Below are 11,343 nucleotides of genomic sequence, written 5' to 3'. Positions count from 1 at the left end.
GCCACAGAATGGGAGACACACTCGTGATCAGAGCTGGGAGGGGCTTTGCTAGGATTGTAGGTTCAGTGGGACGGGCAGTAGTGAGTGGCCAGGGTCAGGGCTACGTTCTGGATTTCCCTCCCAGAATCTGACTTTTGTGACCAGCCTGGAATCCCACCTTTAGTGTTTCATTCCTTTGGTGTTTCTGTCTATGTATCTTATGGGTCTGTGTGCCAGCCTGTTCCCCATGCCTGTGAGAGGGGGATGAAGGACTTCTCAGGGGATGGAGTCGGCCTGAGGAAGCCATACAGGATGAATGAATGTATGAATGAGCGAGCGAGAAGATAGGAGACTGGGGAGGATGTGGTGACTCTTGGACTTCAGGAGAATCCCATTAGAGCAGTTGTCAGGAGCGCAGATTCCTAGGTCTGGGCTCCTGGTTCCAGAGGGTGAGGCAAGGCTGGGAGGCGATGCTAGCAGGCTTGTGTGCTTTCGAGAGTATGAGGTTCCTTGAGGACTCCGGGAGAAGGGGGAGAGATCTTGGTCGCTCTGTTGGAGACCTTTTCTCACATCTGTCAGAAGAACTTCATAGTAGGCAGGGCTGGAGTGTGAGCCCCTGACTGTGGCAGAAGGATCAGAAGTGGGGGTGGAAAAGAGATGAGGCAGGGTATACCCCAGCCCAGAAAGCGTCTCTCTGGGTTCTGGGCAGGGTGGCTCCAAAGCTGGTGGCCCTGAGTCTTCATTCACTTAAAGTGTGTGGTGTGCGTGCGTGCGTGCGTGTGTGTGTGTGTGTGTGTGTGTGTGTGTGCGTGCATGCGTGCATGTGTGTATGTGTGCATGCGTGTGGTGTGTGTGTGCGTGTGTGTGGCGTGTGTGTGAGTGTGCGTGCGTGTGTGTGGTGTGTGTGTGCGTGTGTGCGTGTGTGTGTGAGTGTGCGTGTGTGTGTGGCGTGTGTGTGTGTGTGTGCATGTGTGCGTGTACCCTGACATACATGCTTATAACTACTTCCCCATTCAATATTTAAGCAAGTGGGCACAAGTCTCATCTCTACCTGTCTTTGGGTACCTGTCACGCCACTGGTCTCCCATGATGCTCAACCTAGGAAGAAGGCAACTTTTCCCTCTCCTCAAGAAGCAGGAAGATGGAGAGAGCCAGACAGGTGAAAAGGCAGCTTCAGGGTTGTACCTGTGTGACAGAAAACACTGTGTGGAATTATGGGCTGGCTAGATTTATGCCAACTTGACATGAACTATAGTCATCTGAGAGGAGGAAACCTCGATTGAGAAAAAGCCTGCATAAGATCAGGCTTTGGGCAAGCCTGCAGGCATTTTCTTAATTAGTGACCAATGGGGGAGAACTCAGCCCATTGTGGGTGGGGTCACCCCTGAGCTGGTGGCCCTGGGTTCTGTAAGAAAGCAGGCAGAGCAAGCCATGGGGAGCAAGCCAGTAAGCAGCACCCCTCCATGGCCTCTGCATCAGTTCCCACCCCCAGGTTCCTGTACTGCGTGAGTTCCTGCCCTGACTGCTTTTGATGATGAATCATTATATGGAATTGTGAGTGAAAACCCCTTTCTCCCCAAGTTGCCTTTGGTCGTGGTGTTTCATCGCAGCAATAGTAAACCAAGTAGAACAGATTGTAATCCCAAGGCCGAGAGAATCCAGGCAGGCTAGTGATAGCGCAGGCGGTACAGAGGGTCCAAAGAGCCAGGTGGATGGGGACGCTGGCGGCTTCTGAGGTCCCGTTGGCTTAGCTGAGTCTCCTTTTCTGAGATAGGACTGGAAAGTGTTCACGGTCGACATCATCGCCGTCGTCACGTTGTCATCTCTTCTGAGTGCAGATCTGCTCAGCTTGGACCACTTGACATTTGAGTGAAAGCCGGAAGCATTGCTCATCTTCCCTCACTCTGGATGGAGACGTCTCAACTCGGAGGAAAATTATATTGTCTAAAATTCCAATATTTTATTTTTTTAAAGTTTAACCAGAGTTCAAAAGCAGCCATCATTCAGCTCTCTGTGGAGCTATGTCTGCTGAGAACAGGTGTAAAGTGTCAGGGGACTTTTAACTCTCCAGGAAGGTGGGCAGGGAGGTGGTCGGGCAGCAGGAGTGTGAGGGGGACTTTTAACTCTCCAGGAAGGTGGGCAGGGAGGTGGTCGGGCAGCAGGTGTGTGAGGGGGACTTTTAAGTCTTTCGGAAGGTGGTCATGGAAGTGGCCAGGACCCTTTCAGTTTTTAGGAGCTATGACCCCACCCATAGCTTATAAGAGGCAGATGCAGCCCATACATTGCATCAGCTCTGCCCGCCTCAATGAACGGACGGGTGTGTGAATGGAAGCATACACAAGGCCCAAACCGGGTGTCCACAGTTTCCTTTATTCTTTATGGGGGACACATGGGGAAGAGTGGGGGTGGGGGTATTCTGGTGGATGTTTGAGGGCACATGACCTGTGTCTACATCACTAACTGGGCTCATGAGACTCTGGACTTGTGACCCAGGACACTAAGGTCAGCCTCCAGAGCTATTTCCGCCCTGACTTGGCCCAGAGCTGAGAATACCAAGCCGAGGTCATAGGTGTGTCTGGTAGGGCATGGACATATGTCCCTAACTACATCAAGCACACAGACAAGAGGGCCAAAGACTGCAGCAAGGACTTCTGGTAACAGCCACAGCACTTCTGGGAGGTTGTGTAATAGGGCATTGGCTCTATCCAGCCTGGGGGCTTCTCACTTCTGTTTAGTCTAGGCTGGGTCCTTCAAGACAGTCCCAGTCAGCTGAGATGAGAAAATTGAGGCTCAGAAAAAAGGCTTGCCCAAGGTCTGGGAACCCAGGATGGGGGCTTGGGGCTGGACTGCCTGGTCAGGGTATACGTCCATATCCTCATGAAGAAGCACTGGCTTGTGACCCACTCACTGGCTGCGAGGGCTCCTGTGTAGACAGTTCTTGGATGGAGAGGACCCCTCTGGGCTGATCACATCTTCCTGGTGTCAGCCAGGCCCTGCCTTTGATGACCTGAAGGGTCATTTTATTGGCAGAGGTGTTTTGTGGGGTTCAGGTAGCACAGTGGCTATATCTGGGTGATCACAGACACCCCAATATTCAACCTGTGGTTTTATAGCCCAGAGGGAGTGAAGGCTAGCCCTGGGTCATGACCCAAGGCAGTGCTATTCTCACTGGCCAACTGCCCATTTGTTCATTTCTCTTCAGGACAGTGAGGTCCAAGACTCTTTTTGCAAAAGGCTGAGCTTAGTTCTCTGGCCCTCCTGCTACTCCTCCCTTGCTGGTCCAGGGCATCCTGGGACTGTCTCCAAGCGCTCAGCCAACTTTCTTGGCTGGAGGCTCGATGGTTCTGTCTTATTTGGAGACAGCTCCCAGAGATGAAGGGTGCCTGCTTTTCCGGGCGCCCAGAACCTGGGCCAGGGCGGCTGCTTGGCAGCTGGTAACAAATTGGCATATGTCTCAGTCCGGGGCTGCTGGCCAGCTGGATGCTGGGGCACTGGCCTCCCCTTACCTGCAAAGTCTCAGACACTGGCAACTTGCTGAGGACCTGGCTCAGTGCCCTTCTCAGGAGTCCTGTCCTGAAGCCAGCAGCTGCCAGACCCTAGTCTACACAGCTGTCTAAGAGACACAGGACTATGTATCTCCCCAACAAAATCACCTGGACAGGGGAGACTGGGCCCCACATATCTGCCAGCCCTCTGCAGATCCAAAAGGTCAAGGCCCCAGTGCAGATATCCCTGCAAGGCACTTGAAGATTGTCCTGGGTGAGGATGGGCCTAAAGAAGAGGGAGCCCAGGTCTGTATGAGTCCAGGTCAGCCTTTTGTCCTTTCTGAGCATGTGAGAACTTGGTCTCTTTAGTGGGCCATAGCTGTCCAGGGTGGAGACAGAGGCGTGGGTCCTCTCAGCTTTCAGCTGCCCAGGAAGGGTCTGGACATGAGACTCGGAGAGAGTCACAGGACCTGCAGGACCAGGGCAGGAGCAGAGGCATAGGAAGCTGAGATGGAGCCTATGCCTGTGGACTTTGAGCCCAAGTCCAGCTTCAGTGGGTGTCTGGCCCAGCTGGTGCAGCTACAAGGTGCAGTTATGATTAGAGCATCCCCTCTACCCAAGAGCTGGGTCCCAATGCGTTGCTTTCATTTCTTCTTTCTAAGCATCCATTAGTCTGGCAACAAAGGAGGCTGTCCTTGGTGAGTGCTAGTTTCTTCTTGTTAGAGACCTTTGGAGGGTCTCTCTGTTCTTGTTTTTAAATCAGAGGTAGGAGAGGGACAGAGAGCAGGAATAGAGGACTGGGGAGGAGGGGAGCAGAGGAAGAAAGGAAAGAGAAAGTGTAAAGAAAGAAGCCTCCAGGTGGAGGGGAGCCCCAGCCTCACGGGCATGGTTTAGACTGGTGAACCCCACAAAGGCCTGGGAGGCCCACAAGCTGAGGCTCCCTCCCGACCTCCTCAGGGCCTAGTACATGGTCTCCCGCGTGGCGCTGGTAGAGAAGGCATGGTTGCTGGACATGCTGTTCGGCTTCCTGGAGAACGTTGGCCTCTTCTTTCGGCGCCGCCAACCGGGACACAGGCAGGCCAGCGTGGACAGGAAGACCTGGCGGAAGTTGGCAGAGACCAGGTTGTAGAGGATGGGGTTGATGGCCGAGCTGATGTAGAAGAGGGCGTTGGTCAGCATGTAGAAGTAGTGGTAGAAGTCGAAGAGGAACCTGCGGGGGGAAAGCCCTTGGTATGTACACATCCAGGCATGAGCTATGGTATGGTGGCCTGGGACTCCCGGGGAATCCGGTTGATCTGGCTTTGACCACAGCCCCCCTTGGGCATGGCCTCTCTACTTTGCCCCCACTTCTCTCAGTAACACATCTTAATTGCCCGTGAAGTCCTATTTAGAAGCTCTTTGTCCTAAGGCTTCAGGGCCCACTGATCCCTGACCATATCACAAAGACAGGAACCACTAAGGCTGCTGATGCTTGCGTGTGTTGTGTCCACTCATGAGGGTTTAATCTCCCTATCCCCAGGCATCCCTAAGCTCCAGAAACTTTCACAGGGCTGTTCCTGTGCCTATTGCCCCGAAGACGCTGTTACTCATATATCTGGTTTCCCGGTTCTGGGTACAGAAAGGGTTCACAGAGCAGGCCTCCAGAGTGACTGGTCCTTAGATGGCATCTGGGCCGGCCCTCAGGACTACTCTAACCAGAAGTTGACTCTTTGGTTCTTGCTGACTACCTGCTTTCTCTCTGGGAGCCTGGCTCAGGGTTAGCAGCGGGGTCTCTGACCAGCCTCCTCTAAGAACCTGGACACCAAGTCTCCCATGAGTTGCCCAGTTAACAACATTCACAAGTGGCTTGGGGTGGGAGCTGAACCTGTCTGTCTCCCCTATCTTTGCCCCTTTTCCTCCTGTTGTGACAAGTCACACAGAACTCTGTGTGAGTCTCAAGGCCAACTCTGGATGGCTGTGGCCCCAAGGACCTTTAGGTCTGACCCAAATGTCCCAGGCATGACGTTGAAGATCTGCTGCCTCCTCTGACCTCTTGGCTACGGTCATCCTCATCCAACCATCCTCCCTGGAGCCATAAGCTCACAACAGCTCCACCTCATTCCAGACTGGCTCGTGAGCTGTGGGGCTCATGCAGCCCTGCTCCCATGTGCTATAGACCAATCACTCACGTAGTCCACTGCTCATCCGAGATATAGCAGAACATGAGGCGCCGTACATGGTAAGGCAACCAGCAGACCACAAAGGCGATGACCACGGCACCTGTAAGACAGAGTCATCGGTCTCGGAAATGTGGAGAGAGCCACAAGAGACAGAGATGACATTCTGAGCTCACGGACCTTTTTCTTCCTTTTCTTTTTTCTTTCTTTTTTTGTAGTAAAAAAAAAAAACAGCTGGTGCAGCAGCGCGTGTCTGTAACCCAGCGCTACGAGACTGCAGCCCCATGCAGAGACATGTAGATACCTAGAGCTCACAGGCAAGCTCATGCAGCTGAATCAGCGCGTTCCAGGTTCAGTGAGAGAAGCCATCTTAAAAGAGAAGGCAGAGCGCAAAAGAGGAAGACAACCGCTGTCAACCTCTGGCTTCCATACACACGTACACATACAAAGCAAACACACACAGAGCAGCCAAACAGATGCAAGGGTGCTAAGTGTTGCAGCCACTGTGAAAAACAGCAATTAAAGAAAATAGAACAACAGTTAGCACATGACCCAACAGCCCCGTTTCTGGGAATTGCCTTGAAAGGACTGAAAAGAAATACTTGCACTCCACGCTTACAATAGCATCATCCCTAGCCAATCACAGAAGTGGAAGAGATCGGGAGCCTGGGGACAGACAGGTGGAGCTGCTGTCTCGCCAGTCTCTGGTCATGATGTGTGTTCCTGAAACGTGAAGTGAGCACTGCACCATGGAATATTATTCAGCATTAAATAGGCAGGAGATTCTGATCTAACATATGCTCCAGCACAGACAAGCTTGAAATATGTTTTGTATATGGAGACACATAATTAATTCTTGTATGATTCTGTGCATACAAGGCTCCTCCAGGAGTCAGACTCATAGGATGGGCTGGCGGGCAGATGAAGAGTTCTACACAGAGATAGTGGGGAGCAATTATTGCTTAATGTCCCAGACTGGGCACCTCACAATGATTATGGTAGAATATTTTATGCTATGCATTTTTGGCATAAAATTAAAAAAACAAAATTGTACTTGGGAAAACTCCCTGAGAGCAGAGGATGTGGGACCCTGAGAAGCAACACAGCGGTCTGAGCATCAGGATGGCCCTGCACTTGACCTGATATTTAGTCACTCAGGTGGAGAGAGGCTTTGGCCTCAGTATCCTTATCTATACAACGTGAGCTTTCAAGGTTTTCAGTTTTGTTCCACTGAGGGTGCAGACCCCCAAAGTTAATGGAAGCAGAGTTGGGACACCTTGGGGTCCTAGAGGGTGCTTAATAGTTGTCTTCCCTTCAGTCCTGATGTCTGCCCTGGGTGAGTTAGCTCCTGGTGGGTGTGATCAGAAGGATGGAATAGCTGGACAGCCAGACAGCAATGTAAGATCTCTTCCAGTTATGCTGAGGACCATTAGGTTAGTGCAGACATGAGGAGGTGACTCTGGGCTCTATCAGTGTCCTTGGGAGGAACTCTTCTCACAGTTACTGTGTTTGGGTATAGATAAGGACATCAGTGAGGATTGCCACAGGGCTCTGAGGTGCTGGCCGCCGTGGGTTTGCTCTGAGACTGCACCAAGAGCTACTGGTGAGCAGCCTGAATAGCAAAAGGACAAGACCAGCAAGGAGCCACAGCCATAGAAACATGCAAGACATGGGTCTGGAGAACAAAGACTTTTGTCCTGCGTCTTTCTCATCCATCATACCTGATGACCATTTCCTGAGGTTGCATCAGCTGCAGGATTCAGGCCTACCCACTCTGCTCAGCCTTGTTTGCCAAGTCCTGCCTGGCCAGCCGGCATTTGCTTGGCAAGCCCTCTGCCTATAACTCTGCTACCAGGACTTCCTAGTCCTGTATAGCAAGATGTTGAGGCCCCCAACTGCCAGGTCTGGTCATGTGACTTCACTTGTGCTCATGCCTGGGGTGCGATCGCGTGCTTGAAAGAGCCTTGATTGCCAGCGAGAAAGCTGGAACAAGACTTCAAGCTCAGAGTTGGCACCCAGCCTCTGGTTGATTGAGCGAAGGCATGAGGGGGTGAAGATGGCAGGGTGCCGCTGGCGAACCTGGACCCACATTCTATCCCATTGGGTCGAGCCCCACACTGAGCCCGAGAGCACTGTCTACTCCCCAGGGTCTGAGGTTACGTACGTAAGACGAGGACTCCGTGGCGTAGGGCCTGGACACGTCCAGGTTCGACGGACATGTTGAACGTGCTGTGCTGTAAGCTGTTCTGGGCGCCCATGGTGCACACCCGGCCTTGCTCGTTGGCCTGGTGCACCATGACGGTCAGTTTGTTGGCAATCACAGTGTTGAGAACGGAGATGACCAGCATGGGGAACACAAAGGACATGAAGGTGTTAACCTGCGGAGAGCGAGAGGCAGCCGTTAGTCCTAGACGCGGGCCTTGCTTACCCACCAGACCTGGAGGCTATCATGCTGGTGTGCTCAGAGCTGGGGTTGGGAGGTACTTCACACGTTAGGGAGGCCGGGCCCATTAGCCTGCCCACCGGATCAGGTCCTCCTCTGGATCAGGCTCAGCTCCCACGCCCATCTGCTTGGAAATGATCAACACAGCCTCTGTTTCTGGGGCTGGGTAAACCCTGCGTGTTCTGACGAGGTCCAAGCTCTGGATCCTGGGTCGGAGGATATCATGCCCAGGACTCCAGACCATGGCGTGGTCTGTTCAGTGAGGCTGAGCCCTTGGCTCCCACTCGGCGTGCAGACAGTTCACACTGATGCTTCCATACATTTTCTCACCCACCGGGTGCCTCTCAGCAGTCTGGAGAAGCACAGCCCTGCTCATCGGTCCAGGCTTTCTACACACTCTACATTTGGGGAAACCGAGTCTGTGGTTCTTGTGGACTCAGAAGAGGCTGGACATGGATTTATTTCCTGGCCTGTGTGAGTTCAACCTGACTTCTTCAGCAATGTCCAGTCAGCTTTTGGAGCAAAACCACACAAATGTGGACATGTCTTAATGGAAACACACAGAGAACATGGTCAGCACAAGGCTTGTGACTTGCAAGGCTCCTGGCTTGTGGTGAGGACAACCGTGACTAGACCCTGGAAATGAGGGGAGTGGCCACCCAGAGTGCTGGAATTGGCGGGACTCCCCATGTCTCTTTTGGATTTGGTTGCAGCATCTGGAAGGCTTTGCCTCTACTCCCAGGTAGCCACAGACCATCACTGGGAGGGGCTGGGAAGAAGCAGTCCAAGTTGCTACTTTAATAAAGCTCTATTCAACAGTCAGGGTACAAACCATTCAAGGGAAGGTATTTCTGCATGTTCTCGGTCAGCACCCCCTCCCTCTTGGACCCTGTGTCCCCTCCCCAAGCTGACCTTGAGAACAGAGGGTCTGTCCACCCCCCACCCCCCCACCCCCAGCGTCAGGAGCCAGACCTACTTCTGCCGTGTGCTTATCTCCGTCCACTGGAAGCCCATGGAGGGTAGGCAAGAAGTTCTCGGCTTGCTCTGGACCCAGCTGCGCCCCATCCCAGGAGACACACTGACTCAATTCCTGGTGAGTCATGGTGGAATTAAACACACGGAATGTAGCCAACACAGATTTAAAATGTCAAAACATTTAAAATACCACACCTCGCTGAACACAGGCAGCAGACAGCTCGCTACCTCTGGGACTGGACAGAGTCAGAGCAGAGCAGCAAGACAGGTATTGGCTCTAGGCCCCTGTTGGTCCCCAGGCTCCTAACCCTAAGGCTCCCAAGCTGAGCCCTTTTCTGACCCTTACCAGGTGTGGCCCCAGCTGTCTGCCTCCAACTTACATGGGCATCCCAGCCCTGTCCACACAGGATAGCCTTGAGGAACATTTATGGCCTCAGCCAGCTTGAGGGTCATGCTGAGTTCACAGCAGGATGCCTCCTTGCCATCCCACCTAACCGGAAGCACCCACGGCATCTTTCAATGTGGCACTGAGTGTCCTGGGGACGAGTCAGGGACTGACCCAAGACCACCCTGTTTTAGGATTCTGAGCAGTGGGGAAGACACAGCCAATAGCAGGAGAGGCAGAGCTGCTAGTACCCGCTGTGGGAAGAGCTGTCTCGTCTCAGCTGGACTGTGGAGTGCTGGGGAGAGGCCAGACTCAGTGCTACTGGTCTTGGGGAGGTGCGGCACATGCATACGGTCATACAGCGTCTCTGTTGCCTGTTCCCCCACCCTGTTGCTGCCTCCCTTCCGTGTGTCTGTCTGTCCTGGTATCTCTGTCTTTGCTTTTCTCTTTATGTTTTAGACATATGTACTAACTCCCATGGGTGGCAGGACCTGCCCTTAGGGTCCTAAGGGCAGCTAGGTGCTGGGCCACCCTGTGCCACCACCTTAGTGGTCATGCTTACAAAGCTGGAGTTGGGACCCTGGGGAGGACAGTGGACACAAGGGCACGTCAGTCTCTGGTGTCCTTGCCTTCTCTTCCACCCAGGGAACCTGGGCTGTTACTATCCCACTCAGCTCTGGATTGGAAATGCCTCAGCATGGGGGAGGGGCTCCAGAGAGTGGCAGAACACAGGGGAGGTGGGGGCTGCTGCAGGATGGGGTCTAGACTTGAACCTTAGACAGACAGGAGTCCTATGGCCTATGGCAGCTGTGACCTGGAGCAGGTTCTAGTCACTCCAGGTATAAGGTTTGTTATTGGAAGAGTGAGCAGAAGTGCCCCCCACCATTGGATGGTAGCACCAGAATTACCATCAGGGTGGGAAAAAGAAGCAAGCTGAGGTCTCTTGTCAGGAAGCTAGGATGGTTTCTGAGAGGAATAGGGGTAACCCAGCCACTGCCCTGCCTAAATCTGTATTTTTGTGGAGAAGGAGGGAGGCAGAATAAAAAAGATGGCAGAAGAGAAACACTGACCAGGGATGGTGAGTCCAGGCCTGCACACTGAGGACCGGCTACCAAGTTGTCAGCACAGCCTTGTTTGAAATAACAAAGACAGAATGACTCAAATGCCCGCCGCAGAGACAGCTGGCCAGTCCCCATGCATCTGCTCCTTGGGGCACTGGTTGACCCCCAGGTATCAGAAGATAGCAGTTTATGGGGAGAGAGAGTACAAGGAAACAAGGGGAAACATGGTGGCTCCCCAAGTTCCTCTAAGGCATAGCTTGGCACTGCAGAAAACCCAACCAACCTAGACGAGGGCTGGTAGAACAAGCTTCAGGTGTCCTTTCTGAACTGGACCTGAAATATCTGTCTTACCCTACACACTGGACATGTCTGGTGCCTGATGTGAACAAGAGACCCCACGTCACACCAAAGCCATCCTTTATTCCCAGATCTAGGAAATATTAGGGACAAAAGAAGCCTGTATCGGTGGGTCTATTCTCATTTCACAGGTAGGCAGCTGGGGCCCAGAAAACTAGAGGATGGGGGGGTCTCTTAAAGTGACACATCCCAGAATTCCACGGGAGCGAGAGTGAGTATGAGGCGCTTGCTCTCAGAGCAGGATTGTGGGAGAAGACAAAGCATCATCTAGGAGCCCCTGCAGGATGCTTGAGAGCCAGGTTCTAGTCAAGTAGCTAACAGCGAGGAGAGAGCTTAAGGTGTAAGGAAATTGTTGGAGCAGCTGCTTCTGGATGTCACAAAGAGTGGCAGCCTAGGATGCCACGTTGTCTCGGCCTCCACTCGAACCCCTGTCACCCTTACAGGTGTCTGGGAGTGGTGGCTTTGACACAAAGTTCTGAGTATACCAGGACTAGAAATTGAG

The 11,343-nt window shown here is 53.0% G+C and overlaps 1 protein-coding gene across 1 annotated transcript in view; it reads right to left on the bottom strand.

Moving 5' to 3' along the window:
* Positions 1-2,327: 2,327 nt before the first annotated feature.
* Positions 2,328-11,343, bottom strand: part of Ntsr1 (neurotensin receptor 1) — a 43,354-nt gene continuing 34,338 nt past the window's right edge. The window contains exons 2-4 of the mRNA XM_075963321.1: positions 7,785-7,998; positions 5,633-5,723; positions 2,328-4,674 (exon numbers count right to left, since the gene is read on the bottom strand). Coding sequence (XP_075819436.1) covers positions 4,425-4,674; positions 5,633-5,723; positions 7,785-7,998 — 555 coding nt within the window. The 3' untranslated portion in view covers positions 2,328-4,424. The remainder of the gene's footprint in view (positions 4,675-5,632; positions 5,724-7,784; positions 7,999-11,343) is intronic.

Source organism: Microtus pennsylvanicus, chromosome 2, assembly GCF_037038515.1.
Source record: "Microtus pennsylvanicus isolate mMicPen1 chromosome 2, mMicPen1.hap1, whole genome shotgun sequence".
NCBI lineage: Eukaryota > Metazoa > Chordata > Mammalia > Rodentia > Cricetidae > Microtus > Microtus pennsylvanicus.
The sequence above is the reverse complement of the archived record's forward strand: the minus strand, read 5'-3'. Positions and strand labels throughout refer to the sequence as shown.